Raw genomic sequence first — 19035 nt, 5'->3', positions numbered from 1 at the left:
CTGGTTTTAACCCACTGAGGTCAATAAAACTGTTTGTGCTGCTCACAGCACTGGAAAATTACGTTTAAAACCGCGGCATCTCTCTGTGGGTCTGTGGATTATCCTGAGTGGCCAGGGCATTGTTTCTGAAAGAACATGCGGTTATTTAATTGGTAACACAAAAACAGCTAAAAAACTAAAATTCCATTCACCTTTAATGCATTTGGAGTGCTGTCAAAGAAAATTATCTCAAAACCTGGGCTGAAAACCACTAAGTGAGAAAATGGGATTCATTGTGATTTAGATGAACTGACCCCTGAAAGGCATTATCTCTCATTTTAAGAAAGTCCTTAACTGTGTTGAAAACAAGGCATGTTATGGTATTCACCCTTGTGTAAAAGGAAAAGAATGCTGTCTGTAATGTTTTGGGGTTTGTTCTTCATAATCAGCAGCAACTTCTGCTTTGTAATTTTCATTTTTTCATGATTGCTTGTGCAGCCCCTCCCAAAAAAAAATAAAACCCACTGGACGTATGAAATGGAGGAAGTGAGTCATCATTCTGGTTGATTATTGACCTTCTCGTCACTGCTGTGCCTGCGGGGCTTGGGGGGCAGCGCGTAGTAGTGGCAGATGGAGGCAGACAGGTTGTCCATCAAGCTCAACTCTCCTTCCATTGAACCCTGGATGACCAGGGAGGCCGAGTCAAACTGCGCTCTCCGCTGGACAAACTTAGATGATGCAGAGGGAAAAGACAGAGCGGAGAGAGGAGCAGAGAAAGAAAACAAAAAGAGAAGGAGGGGACAGAAGAAGTTGAAGAAAGGGAAAAAGTCAAGACAGAGACACGAGAATAAAAGTGGAAAGAAAGAGTGGATCACAAAGAAAGAAAGGGAAAGAAAAGAATCGATCAGGTAGAAAACAAACAGATATACAAGCAGAAACAAGACATAAGCAACACATGAAGTACGAGAACTCGAGTATCTATCACACTGTGCCTTAGTTAGTATCCAGACCTGGAAGTGTCGTCATAAATAACCTAAGGCTTTCATGCAGCAACTAAATATATATATATATACTATATAACCTACTCGCAACCAACCATCTAACCAGCACAGGCTCCTATGTGTTACCATTTGACTCCACAAGAGGGCACTACAACACCGCAGTAGAGCTGGTCTCCCACAGGGCTGGAGAGGAGATTGCAGCTTAACCACACATGTTTTTGGAGGAGCGGCTGAGAGGAAGGAGGATAACATCTTACAGGGGAAACATAACGACAGCGAGACCTCTACTTCCTATAACCCCCCCCCCCCAAAAAAAAAAAGTTCCCCGCTGTCTGGAAATAGCTGTTTAAGTGAACAACGAGGCCCTGTGGTCCAGCTTTCCCATGGCACTGTGACCTATCACTGACTGGCATGTCCTCTACAGGGACCAGCAACACACAGACACACACACACAGTCAGGCACAACAAACTGTAAACCATGCTGATATGGGTCAGTATGGGTTACACAGAATAAGACATTTGCATATCCAGTGCATTTTATACTTACAATTATCACTCTGATTTTGGATAAGTCACTCATCGATGCATCCACTTATATTTTGAAATGACGCCAGAATGTGGAGTGAATATGTCCTATTATGGCCAACTCCGCTACAGTTTGCTTACATACGGGCTACCGGTTCAGACAGCGAAGAGACATTCCTCCCAAGAAATCTATTATTTCAGCTACCATCCAGCATGCTCAGTGTCCCTCAGCATGGGCCGGAGAGTTAACTAATGGTTTCAGAACTAATGACCGGAGACGTGGGGGGGTCATCTGACTGGCCTCGCGGCCTGGCCCCCAGCAGGAAGTGACCTCAGAGCATCTGTCATGTTGTGCAGTATGCGATGAGTGGACCTCTGAGACTCTGTGCAATCTGACCCGAGACATTATCTAATGACGTTTAGTCTCACTTTTACTTGTGTGCAATTATGTGGATCTTATCAATGCATGGGCTTAGACAATACTCCCAATGGTGATGTAGCGTGTAGCATGTAGCGATTACAAGCACGCACACAGGGGTGTTCAGGGATATCATAACAAAACAACCAAAAGACGCTATAAGAGTGTCTAACGCATACACTTATAAGCAACACCAAAACAGATTCCTTACCTCCAGCGGGGGCTCCAGGCATGAAGGGGGGTCTGCTCTGATGTTTACAGAGTCTCTGGTTATATCAGCAGTGGGCGAGTCCAGAGGACACTCTCTTTCCTGGTCCTCGTCCCCTCCTCCAGTGGACCTCCAGGGGGAACCCCCGGAGCTCGACCTGTCCACGCCCGGCGCCAGAGGGGCGAGCTGGGGCGACCTCGTGGCCATGTCTCCTCCCCCTTGCATCTGGCGCTCCAGCTCCAGCTCCGCCTCCAGCTCCGCCTCCTCCTTGGCTTCCTTGTTGCTCTCCTCCAGGTGCTTCATCAGGACGGCGATGACGACGTTGACCAGGACAAACTGAGCGGTCAAGACGAAGGAGACGAAGTAGAGGGGAGAGACCACGGTGTTGTAGCAGGTGCTGTTCTGGCCGCAGTTCCTCAATGTGTCCTGGAAGAAGCATGAGCACATGACATGAGCCGATCAGCTATAGCTTTAGCAGCGAGCAGTACACAACCAGAACTCTGCTATTGGATGATTGTGCAAAAAAAACCCTGGATCACATTTAATCAGGACAGTGTGAATGCCCAATGGCAATGTTTTCTCTCTAGGGATGGAAATGCCGGTCAGTCCAGACAATGCTGTTGGAAGGATTCCCGTGATATTCACGTTGCCCAAAAGAAAAAGCCTGCTTACTTTGGCATCACTAGCCGGTGAATGTTTTCACTTATCCAGTCAAATATGCCAACATCTATTATATGGATTGTCAGCAGACTTCAGCGCAGACTTTGGACTTTGGCGATCCCATGATTCGAGCCACCTTTGTGATTTTTAGTTGAAATGCCTCAACAACTGTTGAAAGAACACAATGTTCCCCATCAGGAGGAACTGTAATCATTTTGTTGAATCCCCTGAATCTTTATCCAGTGCACCCTGTCAGGTCAAATCTTTGACAATCCCATCGGCCTCAGCTGAACTTCATGTGTACTGCAAACTAAGCTGATGAACATGGTATACATTATACCTTCACGTCTAATGTAGCTAGTTAAACATCAGATTGTTAACATTGTTCTTTATGTGCATGCTGACATCTAGCTAGGGCAGCCTCATAGAGCGTCTTGGCTGCAATATCCACACATGGATAACTTCAGCTACAGTGTGGTGAAAGTTAGGGAAAGATGCTGTCGATGGCGTCAGGTCTCTGGTGTCAAAGTCAGGTGTTTTTTTCCATCCATCACAACGGCCTCCACGCTCTTGCTGGTCTGCCTCACTACATAAAGGGCACACCACAGCGACTCAATTATGTTGTGTGATAGTCCGTTCTGAACATGATCGAAGCTGGCCTGAAAGGGAACACAGAGACAACAGACCAACAACCATATAAAAGTGAAAGGTGTCTTACCGCAAACAATTTCAACAAATCTAGTGCTAAACGCGACGCCTCACATTGTCTACCAACTGCAAAAAGCGGGGTCCGCGTGCCAACACATCCCCACTAAATCGGACTACTCCTTGTTTTTTAGGAACATCTTACTCGGTGTGCCTTAAAGAATCCATGTGCAGTATTGTGTATGCATATTTCCAGGGTCCCAGACAGGTTTCACCTTCATTATGCCGTTCCAGTTGTCTCCAGTGGAAACTCTGAAGAGCAGCAGAAAGGCCATCCCAAAGTTTTTGAACGTCGCATAGCGCCCCAGACCTTCACATGGATGCAGTTCGTCACAGACTTGGGAGAGGAGGAGGAGGAGGAGGAGGAGGGAGGGGATGAAGAAGGAGAGGAATAGCCAGACAGTAAAGGAAAGAGATGGAGATAAAAAGAGTTGTAACAACATCAGGGCTTTGCAATTAAATGTTAATAACCTTTAATAAATGTATTAGTCTGAAAGCTACAAGCTAGAATGTGAAAAGGAGGAATCGATACGGCATTTCAACAAAGGGTTTTGGAAAGCAATTAACATCAGATAGATTAAACCCACAGAGTGGTGACTTAAATACTGAGTGGTGTGTCTGTGTGTGTGTGTGTGTGTGTGTGTGACTCGTGTTGTGCACGGTGCACTCGTCCCTTACTCAAGTCACCGAACAGCTCTACCCCCAGCGCTGCAAAAATAAAGAAGAGAAGCATGAAGAGAAGACCCAGATTCCCCACCTGCAGAGAGAGAGACAACAGGAAGAGAGAGAGGGATTAGTCAGAGGAGAGAAAGCCCTGGCAAAATAAACCAATAACGAGGGACAACAAACAAATCATTCCAGCGAGAAAATGAATGGAGGGGGTCATGATGAAGCAGCCAAGAGAAAATATAGCCGTTTGCAATTGAACCGTTTGCTAACAGCGGCCGTCCAATTATAGCTTAGCAGCCGCAACGAGGCACGGCAGGCCTGTGGATTTCTCTGCACATTGAAGCGGCGAGAACATTGAAAGAGTTTGGACGATGATCTCTTCCTCCTTTCCAAAAACCGGGAGACGAATGTAAGGAACGGATTTGACAGTGTGTTTTATACATTAGCATGTGTGGCTAACTATCCGAGTAGTAGTAACTAAGCTTTAATTGAGCGTTCGTGTTAGCAGTTAGCAGCCCTGTCCGGGGTCGTTCCTACGTTCCCAGGGTCCTCGTTGTAAGAGGGCTATCTTCTCAGTTCAATTGCTAAAAGAACAAAGGGAAATGGACGTTTCACGTGTAGCTTGAATGGTAAAAGTCCATTCAGCCACTGTGGACATATGAATGTCCAAAGTCCAGAAAAAATGTATTGTATGTACAGGGATAAAAACATTGCTAAGACCATAAAATCCTTTGAAAAGTCTTCCTAAGACTCAATAAGAGTATATAGAGCTGGGAGACATAACACCCGTGGCACATTGATATGCTCTCCTTTGTCCCTACTCCCAGCAGTTGTAGCTAAACTCGTCGTTCAAGACGACATGACGTTCCGCAAACACATTGGTTCGTCTCAGTCGTTTACACTGCAAAATAAAAGCAATGCTGTTTCTGTATGCCCACGTCTTTTTCGTGGATCATCAACTTGTAAGAAGACGAACACAAAAGGAGTAAAAAGTAGAAACACGAGGAGCTCTAAAAGTGCAGCTGATCCTGGACAAGAGTGAAAAAGAGGATTTGTGTCTGCCGCTACTGTCAATGCTAATCAGCGCGTGGCAACCTGCTCCCACTCCCACCACCCCCTATTATGGGATGTATTAATCATGAACACTTCTAACAAGCTCCAGGAGGAATTAGCCTGGAACGACGCTCGCTGTCTCTCTCTCTCTGAATGACAGACAGAGGTGGTGAACGTAGGACTGAGCGTTATTTTTCTCACTCAATCCAAACGCTGCAGAAATCGTTCCACTTTACCAAACTCCACCACCCTGAAATCCACCCACCGCCGTTCAAAACAAATACCCGAAGCTACATTCACTTCCCGATCTCAGCAGGGGGTGGGTTATGCAAATAAGGGTCTCTAGAGTCGGTAAAAAAGCTCAAGGGGAACGACGACGCCCCGAAACAGAAGGCTATGTACGGAAAAACAAAAGGCTTCTGGGATGTAATTTTAGCGACAGCTTCGGTGGGACGTGTTATGAAAGCTCCATGTAGGAAAAAAAACAAGGATGAGGAAGGAAAAGAGAACTCAGCGGCTTCGGCGGATGTTATTTAACAGAGTTGACTGTGTACCTGAGGCAGGGCTTGCATAACGGTGTCCAGCAAAGCTCTCATCCCCACCGCCATCTTCAAGAGCTTCAAAACTGCGGACACACACACACACACACACATATATATATATATATATACACACACAGAAAATGAAAAAATTGTCAAACCAATATTAAGAATGTTCAGTCTTACATAAGAGAACGGGGACTTGTGCCATCACGCCTTCTTTGATATTGAAAGGACTCAATATCTTCCTTACTCACAGACTAATGCTGCTCCGCTAGTGGAGCCACACATGTCCTGTTATTCCTTTTAAGTCGTCAGTATGGCAATGAGGTACCAATGGAGGCACGCCAAGACTGACAGACAATGCATAACAATGAATGGAAAACTAGAGATGCTCGAAAAATGTGGGTGGTTTTCTTGGCCTGGGCCGACTTCCAGGAGTCTCCACTAGTTGCCTAGCAACCCCCACAGTGATGACAAAACTACAGCGGGTCACTGGCCTAGACCAAGAAACTAAGATTTTGGGTTGAACCTACACATGTAAATTAAACAGACATGACTTTAGCTGGTAGGCAGACACGTTGGGATAGAGACAGGCTAGCTGTTTCCCGTCTTTGTGCTAAGCTAAGCTAACGGGCTCTTGGCGTTACCTTTATAATTTCCATACAGACTATGAGAGTGGTAATGATCGTCTCTAAAAGCGGACGAGCATATTACCCGAAATGTCAAACTATTCCTTTAATTAAGTATGTGCAACATAGAAAGAAAGAAAAATCTAAAGTTGCTAACGTCTGAATGTGAGAATTGTGAAAGACAAAGAGTTTAGCTTCAAACAACAGAAGGTGTAACTTGCACATCAATGTCGACGAGGGAAGTGTGTTACAGTGGAGCCAGTGTGTGAATGATACACAGTCTGAACATGAGATGCACGTTGATGCACAGATGTAGAATGAGCCGACGACTGAACCCAGCCAAAATCACACATTGCACACTAGAGCATGTGTCTTCTGTCAGTAATCGATAATGACTTCCATGCTACTTCTTCTCTTACACGTCCAGTAATCAGACCAAACAGGTGAGCTTCCCTCCTGCCCGTCTTATCTCCTCTTTCTGCCGGGACTCTCCTCCTCTTGACCCCTGTTTCCTCCCCTCCGACCTTCCTCTTATCTTTAATTACCCGGAGAGCAATCAGCTAGAAGCACACGGGCAGTTCTGCTCTCCCCTTCCTCTTCCTCCCCTCCTGCCAAATCCACCCTGTTTCTTTAACTCGACCTTCCCAATTCTGAACCACCTCCCCCCTGCCCCGCCATTTAAACTCTACGCCCTCCGTCTCTCTCACCCATCGACATACCTTTCCTCCTTTATCTCCTCCTCGTTCATACTTTTTTTCACTCCAACATCAACCCATCCTCTTTCCATCTTCTTATCATCTATTCTCAGGTCAGAAGTCATGCATCATCCCGTGCCTCCTCCTTCTGTTTCTCATCTCTTCCCTCTCTCCTCTCATTTACTCCCTCCATACCTGGTCTCAGTTTCTCAGAGTTTAATTCCCTCACCCGTAGCTTTTCTGTCCTCGTCTCTCCCATTTCTCAGTCTTTGTCTCAACACTTTTAACTCTCGGCTCCTTCTCAGTGCTGCGTTTGTCAGCTTACTGTGTTTCCCTGTGCCATCTGTTCGACTCACACCCTGCCCGAACCCTGCTGAGACCTGCCATGCAAAAATGATAAAGATGGGAGTCCCGTGGACGTGGCTGTTTAACAGGGCGTCTTAACAATGACAGCACTGTGAAAGAGAGTGTGCACGTGTCTGTGAGAGAGTGTGTCAGGTAGAGGTTGGGATGGACGGATGGATGGATGAATGGATGGACGGATGGATGAAAGTTGAAGGGCAGTTGGGGAGGAGGCAGGGGGTTCATACCTCGTGCGATCCTCAGCACTCTCATGATGCGGATGATGGTGGGGTTGATGGGCAGTGCGTTGCCATCGATCTCCTCCAGAGTGATGCCCATGATGGACAGCAGCACGATGGCCAGATCCAGCTGGTTCCACCTACACACACACACACACACACACACACAGACTCGTCGGTCCCTAGCACTGACTTAGATCACTTCTTTTCACTGAAAGCTATGATAAATGTGACTATGATAAGAATAGATATGGCAGACTCAGATCAGGAGTCGGCGGGCTGCTTTCTTTCCCAGGTACTGTAAACTTCCCTGTGCAATTAATGTGCCCTGAAGAAATGTCTGGAACAAAATTAAAGAATTAAAGTCAGTGAAGATGGTTGGTGGGTGGTCGTACTAATCAGGCTTTATCAATGCCCATTGTTTCTTCACTCCGTAGCTCATCCTTAACGTCCTTAATTAGATACTCAAAGTGTGAGTGAATCAACACAAGAACATCAACTTAATATCCAATGAGATTATTAAATTAAATCTTGGGCGAATGTTGTGTTTGTGTGTACCTGCGTGTGAGTAATATCAAACTGGACCGCTGCCAAATTGCAAAAAAGGATGAATAGTCGATTCTGGCAAAGAGGGTGGACATCATGGAGCCCCTGGTGGTCAGCGCTGTTCCAAAAACATGACGCCTCCACTGAGGTGTGTGTGTGTGTTAGTGTGTGTATCTACATGCATGTGATGTGTGGTAGTAGACATTTGTGCTGGTGCGATTGTGTGGTTTTCAGCGGGAAGCCAGGGATTTCGAAGCTCTGAAATCATCTGAGGCAGCGTGTTTAATGGGTGTTTAACGAGGCCGTTTGTATTCATACAGGCCTCACTGAGAACCATCCACTGGAGCATGTTAGACAAAAGCTCATTTAGGCCCTCTGAACGTTGCCTCAGATTTTCCACATGAATCAGAGGTTAAAGAGCGGTACCTTTTAACCACCACTCTATTACAATATCACGTCCACTAACGTGTCAAAACCCTAAACTACGAGTTAAGTGTTTTTTCAGGATTTCTGTCGGTTCTTAGTCGGAGTTGTTTGACAAAAGGTGATTGCGTCACTTATCGGAGTGTGTATGGTTAAGTGGCATCTACTGGTGTGGTTCCCTCCCTTTCCAAGCGTGTTGGAGAACTATGTTGGCCTTCAGGTAACGTAAAAAACCCGCAAGGCTCCAGCTAGAGCCAGTGTTTGGTTTGTCCATTCTGGGCTGCTGTAGAAACATGGCGGCGCAACATGGTGGACTCTATGAAGAGGACCCGCTCCCGAAGGAGCTATGAGCTAAAACGCAACAATTCTTAGTTTAAGTTCATTATACACTTGTAAAAACATGAATATTATATTCCATTTCTGCCAATAAATCCCCCGTAATCCTACACACTGTTCCTTTAAGGGGATCATGGCAATGAAATACTGACTTGTCCTTGAAGAAGCGTCGGAAGCCGAAGGCCACCAGCTTTAAGATCGTCTCCAGGACAAAGATGACGGTGAAGACGTAGTTGCAGATCGTCAATGCCTTTTTCAGCTCCTGAAGGATGGATGAATATTAAAGGTATTAATGAAGTACACAAGTATCCATGTTGAGAAGTCAGTAGAGCTAGCATGACATGTATACGTGATTCCTACATTCACAGTCTGTAAGGTCCATGTTGTAAACTCTGTCCTCTTTTCTAGAATTAGCTATTCTCTTATGAACAGACCACCCACATTGTCCGGCCCCTCCCTCATCATCCATGAAAAGGCCATTAGAATCAAAGTGTCCATTTTAGCCTGTGGGAGAATTCAAAGTGCCCATCTGCTCTATATGTAAAACTGAACTTTAGCAGCGAGACTGGTGGTCAACAGGGATTTCACTAAATCCCTACTGGTGGCAATTCATCGACTCACAGCTAGTTCCAGTTTGTGATACAAATCTCTGTACTCTTAATAATAATAATCTTAATTCTACCTAGAGACAAACCATTCAACCAAACAATATTTTATCAACTGTATAACCATTTGCTACAAATAGTGAATTCCTTAACACCCCTGACTTAAATACCCACTTATACCCAACAACTATGGAGCTTTTTTCTCTAATCAAAGCAGGTTGTTTTTTATTTGGTGAGGGTTCTGAGTGAAACCAGGCCAGCTCTCAAATTAGAATAACACACTCTTGAATACAGATAGAAAAAAGCTTCTTAAACAACCTTCTATTGTACCATAACACTTTCTATTCTACCCAATAAACTTCTGTACCATAAAAAACTTTTACTCTACCAAAAGTCCTCTTCATCCCCAGGATAATTCCACAGTTCTATACTTCCTATGTCTTTTAACAACCTTACTACCTCCCACCCGACCCCATTTCCATCTACCAGGCCACACTGCCGCCCTATCTGCTCTATAACGTCACTGTATTCTTCTCAAATCTTCTTCTGCTAAATACCTCACTCTTTTTTCGTCTCTTTTACTCTTGTGGTATTTTGCTAAATACCATCTCTCCCTCCACCTCCCTCAGCCATCTTTTGTTCTACCTCCACCTCAGGGTTTAGATCAGTTCTGAGCAGGTGGCCGACAATATGTTGAAGCGATAGAAATATTTCTAATTTGAGCAACAAAAGACAAATCCCAGCTGGAACAGCTGCCTGGTGGCAAATAACATGTGCTATAAATGCTAAGTATCCATAGCAGACCTTGGCGTGGGTTCTTAGGATACAGATGATTCGTTTTACCTTTTGGGTGGAGCAGAATTAATCTCATATGTATTGTTTGGACCTCTCTTTTATAGTTCACCATTGTCTTTCCTTGAAGGCTTTTCCAATTCTTAACTTATTTTCATTTACTTTCCCTTGTTTAAAGTAGTGACGGTGTTTTGACATGCTCTTTTTTATTGTTGACATTGTATTATCATTGGCACAGCTTGTATTTCTGATACTATCTGAAGTACTGTGAAGCCATAAACCTGGTGTTCTAGGAAGATTGGAACTAATATACCATATAACGTTTTAAAAACCAAAGCAGATACTGACAGACAATGATTTTTTTTGCCCCAAAAATGTGGTATTTACACCTGAATTGTATTTGTGTAGTGGTCAAAATGGCTTTGAAACTGTTCAAACCAGACACAAAACTTATGCAACACAGGATAAAATAAATGTACTTGTCAGTCGGTGTACTGATGCAGTACGCAAACAAACTGCATTGAATCCATCACACCAAACTTAGATGTCACTACGCCCGATATGTGATTGCAATGAGTGACCGATAAGACAAAATCGAGGACAAATTTGAATTTCTTATTGAAGGGCAGGTGTGAATATATTTCAAGCAAGGGCCCCTCTTTACCCCACCTTCCTCCCCCCAGATCTGACCTTGGGCTGCTGGTAGTGCTCCATTGACATGGTGATGACGTTGAGCCCTATGATGATGGTGATGAACAGGTCCAGGTAGTGGCTGGTGCACATCTTGTGGATGAGCAGGCGAGTGGGGGAGTAATCTGAGTAGTAGGGCTTACTCTGAGCTTCTGTTGGAAGTGGGGAGTAAGTGGGGGGGAGGAGGAGGGGGGGAGGGGGGAGGAGGAGGAGGGGGAGGTAGCGGTTCATAAAGTGAGATAGGAGGCAACATACTGGGACACTGTACAGTAGACCTTGTCTCGTGTTGAGGACTGGAGCATCCAAAGCTGCTTTGAAGAAAAACAATGCGGTTAGTGGAACAACAACAACACTCTCCTCGCACTCAAGGTGGTTGACTCACATCAAGGATAAGAGGTATGTAAAGAGAGATGCGAAAATGTGAAGAAGGGGAAGGCAAATCAGACAACGGACGGAGAGAAAGAGAGACTCCAGCCAGGCCCCCCCTGTGGTCCGCTGTCACGACGACTCAAATCAAATTTCCCCTCCTCTGATCAACAATTGTTTCAATTTACTCTCCCCTGAGTGAGTGTGATGGGAGATAAACCGCGCTGCTCAACGTGTGTGTGTGTATGAAAGACTCTGCGGAGGAGGCTGCTGTCTAGACTTTCCCGTCTAGAGATTTGGCCATCTCTCCCTCCGTCTCTCTGAACGTCATGTGTGTCCCCCCCCCCCCCCCCCCCCCCGCTTACTTCTTTCACTTCTGTCCTCTCAAGGAAAAGAGCAAAACACGGGAGAAATAAAGTTTTCCACACTCCATCCATCACTTTGTTCCTCACCTCTTTCCTCCATCCAGAGAGGATGGATGGATGGATGGACGGGCTGGGAGATGAGGATGAGGAAGAGAGAGGAAGCTTGCACTATCTACCGCCTTATCAGTGAAGGAGAGGCTCTAGGTCACACAGGAGGGGTAGAGACTTCGCACATACGACACACGCTCACAGAACGCGAGCGTCCCCTGGGTGCTGTGAGCTCTCCCTCTCTGCCCAATTATCCCAGGTGTGCTGCTGCGGCCGCAGCTGTGCTCGGCTGGAACGGTTCCAACGTGTGTGTGTGTGTGTGTGTGTGTGTGTGTGTGTGTGTGTGTGTGTGTGCAATACACGGTGTGTTTCCCTATCGTATCTGTGAAACTCTCCCCAGAGATCGGGGAATAAGGCAGGGGAGCTGAGTAAGCAGACTCCGTTAACAGAGTACCGATCCATTCCTGATGTTGAATATATATCTGCGTCTTTTGGGATTGGAACTCCTCTCTTGAGATAAGCCCCATCAGGGGCAGTCACTATCAGTGGAGGGCACAGAATTCCTAGTTGGTCTCTCCTAGTGGAGATCAGAAAACAGGGAGGCGCCTTATTAGAATTTCCACAGGTGAGTATTAAGAATAGCGACCTGACTGAATTGAGCGTTGCAAGTTGAAGAGCTGTTGCGGTCTGGCAGTGGCCTGCACTGCTGCTGAGCTTCAGGTTAATTATTCTACATTCAGGATCGTCTTTGCTGAAAGATCATTTTGCGCCTGCTGGTAATTATTGATATTGACGGCGACGAAGAGCAGATGAACCTGAATACCGGTGGTTGGCTGAACCACAGGGCTGCCGGTGTTGGGAGTTTGGCTGCTCTTGAGCTCCTGCAGAGACGTGCGTGCCAGAAAGTGGAAAATAACGTGGCCTCTGGTGTGCTCGGTCTGGCTTTTCAATGAACGGCACTAAAGCAGGGTGACATGCTCAGTCACCTGCCTCTGGTCCTGGAATTGTCTCTGCAGCAACACTTCCTCGGCTTGTCTGCTGTTTTTTTTTATTAATGACGTTTCACCGCAACGGCTAGACAATGATAAAGCCGATTTAAAGCACCTTGGGTCAAGTGTGGCACGTCTTTGAATCGGGGGCGGTTAGGTGCGGCCCTTGTGGAATGCAACAGCTTGGTTCATTCACTGGGAGTTCCTATTCTACGAGATGCTCCATCATCTGCGGATGAGCAAACACTATTTTTACTCTGTTCTACTTACCGTCTGCAGGTGCACGGCGAGCCACGCTCAGACACAATAGCGCTCCCTTTGTTTCCCCCCCTCCTCCTCCTCCGTCTCCCCCCCATTCATCAAAATATGTTGCTTTTTAAAAACTTTTTTCTCGAGCACGGTACATCTGCTCGCCCATCTACTTTCCCATACAGTGACTATACAGGGCCAAGAAAAACAGAGTTGAATAGAGTATGGGGATGTCTGAAATAAGCATGGTAGATTGGTTTGCCCTTCATATTATGGATGGGGGCAAAGGGGGCAGGACCGAACAAGACACAGGGGGTTAAGGGAGAGGAAGTGGAAGGAACGAGAGAGACAAGAAACCTTTTGGCTAAAGCTCAACTCAAGTCTCTGGAGGAGAGAGAAGGGAATGAAGTGAATTACACTGCTGCCCCAATTCTCCTGTTCTCACTTCCACTAATGAGGAATGGAGTTGACGCCTCTCCTGATTTGAATCGCGCTCGCCTTGGCATCGCAGTCGTTTTTTTCTTTTTTCTGAGCAAGGTAGTAGCAACAGATGGGAAAGATATTGAGCGGAATGAAAAAATGATTTAGCTTCCACTTTTTGCTGCCCCCCCCCCCCCCCCCCCTCTTCGATCCTCTCCTCTCCTTCGCTGATGCAGCAGCCTCCTCTCTCAGCTCTGGCATCATGTTGACGGGGGAAGGAGGATGGGTGCCAAAGCACAGAGGGGGCCACAAACTGCAAACCTCTCTGTACAGGTTTTACGAAGCCTGCTCTCTGCATCTCCATCCTCATATTTCACACCAATTATGTGCACATTTAACGGACCGTCCAGGACAATCATCTCATGGGGACTTAGATCTCGTTACGTTAAATACTTTTTACAATTTCTAGAATTTATGTATTTTTTTTTGTTTGTGACAAAAAAAAAACTCATTCTTAGACGACCCACAAAAACAAGCTCGGCTGTCCATGCCGGGTCCTGACAAATCAGATTTTTTTTTGTTTTATGGCCAATGTCCACTTGATCCTGCGGGAGGAGGGATACACTGCTACACCTCCTTCACTTCATCCTCTTTTGATTTGGCGAACAACAAAACTGACCATCAAAGCCAACATCTGGACAGGAGTCAGTGGTACAGAGTGGTCTGGTTAATCCTCTGCTCTGTCACCTCTTTTTCTCCATGTATTGGTGTTTTAATAACAGCTGAATTCACAATACAGTTGGTCTCATTTGCATATTTATTTCTGTTTCTGTTGTCGAAGTAAGAAATTGCGATTCATACGTGGCTCATAAACACTACGGCGGCGAGTCACTCCCGAGCTGCTGCGCTGCGACGCAGAAATAAATCCTTATTTATATCATTATCATAAAGTCACCGACGTTTAAAATGAACGACTGCAGGAGGTTGTTTTCTTCATGCAGATATAGACACATTCCAAATGAAATCTTTTTTTTAGTAATAATGATAATGTTCACAATGAAACAGGTCTTTCTAGGCTGCCTCCCTGCACACACTGAGGCGGTGTAACGGCAGTTGCTATGGAACACAAAATAGCAGCTTTTCGGTTTTCTAGCGTTAAATTGATTATCATTATTTGACTCCTTACTAATATTATTTGTCTGTTGCCATTCATTGAGCAACCACTAAAAAAAACGGTCCCGTGTCGGTCGGATGTCTGCTTTTTCTTTGTGTGTCTGGTGGAGGTGTTTTGCTTGGCGGGGGTGAGGATGTTGCTCCACTTTCCGCTGCGGTCCCCTGGGTGTCGGTTGCCAGCAGCTCTCTCAGCAGCTAACTTTGTGACTTTGTATCTGCGACGCGCTCGTGTTTGCAGAAGTGCTCCCTCTGTGACCCCTGTCACTTAGCAACCATGGCAACACATTAGTGTAACATTTTCCTCTCAGACGCGGAGCGACACCGAAAGTGCAAAGGAATTAAGACGACACGCGGTTACTAAATCACGGCTGTGAACCGGTCAGATTATTTCATCTGAGCTAACAGCTTTTACAAACTACATTAGAAACGTGGCCGGTTGTTTCTGAAATGTTTCACTGAAACAAACGACAGAGCCACGACTTGAGCCGTAGCGCAACTGGAATGCAAAGCGGCTGGATCATGTGGACATTTTAGGTTTCCTGAATGACTTTACAGACAGTAAGGTGATCTAAGAACCCCCCATTGAAAGTCTGCCTGAGGTCCGACGGACAACAAGAAGGAAAAGCTTTGTCAGAGAAAACACAAGACGTAAATAATTCCCTGTCCAAAAACAACCCCAAGAGCCTTCTTCCTCCCTTTGCCTCTCCAGTGTACTCACCTTCCCCTTCCTTCGTGGACGCCTACTCTTCGCTCACCTTTTGGGGGGTGACGATTACGGGCCCGGAGATTCGGCCTGGGAGTTGCTTTTGGACGCGGCCGCGCTCAAAAACATAATCCATACATTTCCGAGGCGGTCTTTTGTTGGGAAATACAGACACAGTAAGGGGTCCTCGGGTTGTGGTCGCCGATGAGTAAAGGAAAGGCACAGTACAGCACTGCGGCTATACTGTGACTGTGTGGGGTGAGCCCCAGGTTGGGTTTGGATTGGATATGTGGGAGAATGGGTCTGGAACGGAGTGGACCTACAGCTGTCCAGAATGTGGTGATCACGTGGCGGTGTGTCTGCAGTGGGGTTTGTGAAGTGGAAAGGATGCTGTGCCAGCTACTCCGATGAAAAGGAGGCCTCACCGTGAATCTCAGAAAAAACACAAGCTATACTGCTATAGCTTCGAGTCATCGGTGCGATGGTTTCTGCTTAGATGGATCTCCTCTGAATGTCTCTGAAGGCTTTATGGGCTTGGTTAGGTTTTAGTAAGAAGTGCGGATAGGTATGGCTGACGGGGAAATGGATGAGATGTAGGGACTTTCAAGATTGGAACCCACATGATAAAAAGAGTGGCTGTGAACGAAAGGGCAGGGCACGGACCGTAAAAGCAGCAACAGTGCACTTCAAGGTAAATGATCTGAATGGAAATGAGTCAAACGTCCGTGAGAGACGTAGCTGTTTTCACAATTCTGAGGCAGCAGTTTGGTTGGATGCTGCGGCTGCTTTTACGCCCCCCCCCCCCCCGTCCTTCATGGTGAATGGCTCAGTAGTAAACCTCGAGACTCAGTGTCTGCCAGGAAAAATGTGTCAATGTCAAGGACCCGGACATCCAATTTAGAAATCCAGCAAACACTGAGTCTAAAGCAAAAAAAGAAAAAAGAGAAAAAGAGAAACATTTGTCAACACAAACAGTTGCTGTAAAAACAATCCAAAAAAAAAAAAAAAAGATTGAACTGGAATCCCCGAGTGCTCTGCTGCCTTTGCTTAAATATCCAGCAGAGAGGAAGAGACACGGATACAGAGAGAGAACACAGACAAACAATAGAACAGAGAAATGAATTCAACTGGGGGACAACAGAGAGGAGCCGGAGAGCAAATTGAGGGAGTCCAGAAGAAAACAGGCAAAGAAATAAGGAAACATGACATCATTCAAAATGACAGGGCATGATAACATACGATCACACACACACACGATCACACACACACACACACGCACACTCATCTGCACTCTTTCACACACACACACACACACACACACACACACACACACACACACACACACACACACAAACACACACAGTGCTGGTTCACATAGTAGACTGACACACCTCTTTCTGAGTCATACTTGAGCAGGATGGACCAATTGAAATGGGGGACTGAATGGTGAAGGCAAGCGATTGGACGGCGTGAGTGGAGGGCGGAGCAACAGGGATAACAGTGATGACAAGGTACAGACCGATGGGAAGCTTTATAACAGCGTAATGGCAAAGCGTTTTACCCTTTTCTCCTTTTGCGGAAATCCAAGTTTATATCCAGAGCAACGATATCAACACAGTCCCTGTCAACTACGACGCGCAACTGCAAAGAAGAAGTCCTCGTAATATAAATGATATTAATATCTTAGCCTTCCTCGGTTAAAGGCTTTTTAACTTTCAAGTGTCCAGATTTGGATTCGGACCTGTTCTACCCCTTCAAGCACGGTTTTCATTGATACGCCTTCAAAGCTACAAACCACACAAGAATTAGCTAAAAAAAAAGAAAAACAGAGTAAATGCAGAAGACCAGACACTGGAGATCATCTAGACTATGAGTGTAAGAACACCAACGCAGAACCGGATATCCATCAAAAACAGATTCATCTTTTTGCGTCCCATGTGTTGAAATTTGGAAAAGGTAAAGAAACAGAAATAAGATAGTGGGAAAGAGGAAACTCTAGAGACAGACTCTGTGTGAGCTGAACTCTGCTGAACTGGATTAATAATTCTCACTCACGGCACAGCACACAAATGTATCTGTAACTCGGCACAAGGGATGATAACGTTGGTCTGATGGTTGGTCTGTTGGTCCACCACTTTGGTCCAGACTGAATGTCTTAGCAACTATTGGATGAATTGTATGTTGTTCATTTTGTCAGCTAGTTTTGTAAATTTAGTCTTAGGCGTTGATTACACCTGTGTTTTCTATCTGACTTTTGACATCCGATCATGCCGGGACGCACAAAGTGTTAAGGGCCTGTACGCTCCGAGATGTGTGCGTGTGTGTGAAAAGACGAGTGTAACCACGGTCTTAGTAGTCCTGTGTCAAATGTCCTCTTTAATCTTCATCACATTTAGTCAACCTCATCCTGACAGGTTTTACTCGACTAAGAGTCTGAGCATTCTCAGGAAACTGAACGGCTCTACTGAAAAATAATTTAGTCTCCTCTCTTTTTAGAAAATAATAACAATAAAGAGACACTTTATTTGTTCAACTACATTTTAACCGTGCCTTTTTTCGTCAACATTATTGCATGTTGGTATAATATTAGTAGTTTTTATGTGGTAGGTCCCTTCTCGTCATCGTCTCGACGGGTTGCCATTAAACATTTTTCTACATTTATGACATTAATGGTTCCCAAAGAATGACGCTTAGCGAGCTGGGTGACCCTGTGCCTTTTCCTCTACAGCGCCATCATTCGCTAGATATTACTGGATTCCAGCGAAACATCTCAACGGCTATTGGCCTGATCGCCATCGGAAATTTTGGTGCAGCCATCACCGTTGTAACGCGCAAAACTTTAACTTCTAATCTTTAACTTATGACCAAACTACCGACATTCCCATCGGTTTCAGTTGCACTTAGCGTTGAGTCTTAATTAGCCAATGTCAGCACGCTAACACACTAAACCTTATGGCTGCTAAACATCGGCATGTTAGCATTTCAACATGCCGTCTTTAGCATCTCGCTCCGAGCACCGCTGTCCCCTGAAGAACTGCTACTTCAGCATTTGCACAGAACAGAGAACCCCCCCCCCTGCTTCGAAGAAATGAAGGGACATTCAAAGTCCATCTCGTGACTCTTTCAGCACCACACTGAGAGCAGCAGGGCAGCGCTACAGTAGGACACTGTCTGACACTCTGCTCTGTGCCGTTTTCCATTGGACATTTCTGCAGATGAAATATTCATTGAGAAAGTTCCCCGAATGAAACATTCATAGCGAGCGTTGTTTGGGGCTGTTTTTCCTCCCGCAAAATACGAACAGCTTTTCAATCAAACTATACACTGTACGTTCATTCACAGCAATTATTGATGTTATAACGTTCCTTTTTTTGGTGGAAATTAATGAGCTTTATTGGTCATTGTGTTACTTTCGATTTTCCTTTGCGGGCATATCAACATCAGCCATTAGTCTCTGTTTCTGTCACAGTACATATCCATCATCAGTCCTTCGTGCGTCCATGTTTATGGCTAAATTAATATATTTCAATGTCTCCAGGAGGCAAAATTTGCTTCATTAGCTCGCTCTCTGATATGAAACACAGACACCCGGTGGCACACCCCCAAGCAGTTCCAGTAACATGGCTTCCAGCCGCCGCTGACCCCCAAAAGTTATGAAAGATTCA

The 19035-nt window shown here is 45.6% G+C and overlaps 1 protein-coding gene across 1 annotated transcript in view; it reads right to left on the bottom strand.

Annotated features, from left to right (window-relative positions):
- Nucleotides 1-19035, bottom strand: part of cacna1g (calcium channel, voltage-dependent, T type, alpha 1G subunit) — a gene marked incomplete at its 5' end in the record, with an annotated part of 205250 nt that overhangs the window by 10500 nt on the left and 175715 nt on the right. Inside the window, 8 exons of the mRNA XM_079182289.1 lie at nucleotides 555-707; nucleotides 2135-2557; nucleotides 3712-3833; nucleotides 4175-4253; nucleotides 5773-5843; nucleotides 7675-7805; nucleotides 9123-9232; nucleotides 11058-11209. Coding sequence (XP_079038415.1) covers nucleotides 555-707; nucleotides 2135-2557; nucleotides 3712-3833; nucleotides 4175-4253; nucleotides 5773-5843; nucleotides 7675-7805; nucleotides 9123-9232; nucleotides 11058-11209 — 1241 coding nt within the window. The remainder of the gene's footprint in view (nucleotides 1-554; nucleotides 708-2134; nucleotides 2558-3711; nucleotides 3834-4174; nucleotides 4254-5772; nucleotides 5844-7674; nucleotides 7806-9122; nucleotides 9233-11057; nucleotides 11210-19035) is intronic.

This window comes from Pholis gunnellus (genome assembly GCF_910591455.1).
Source record: "Pholis gunnellus genome assembly, chromosome: 21".
In the NCBI taxonomy this organism is placed as follows: Eukaryota; Metazoa; Chordata; class Actinopteri; order Perciformes; family Pholidae; genus Pholis; species Pholis gunnellus.
Note: the sequence above shows the minus strand (reverse complement) of the source record. Positions and strands in the feature narration are given on the sequence as shown.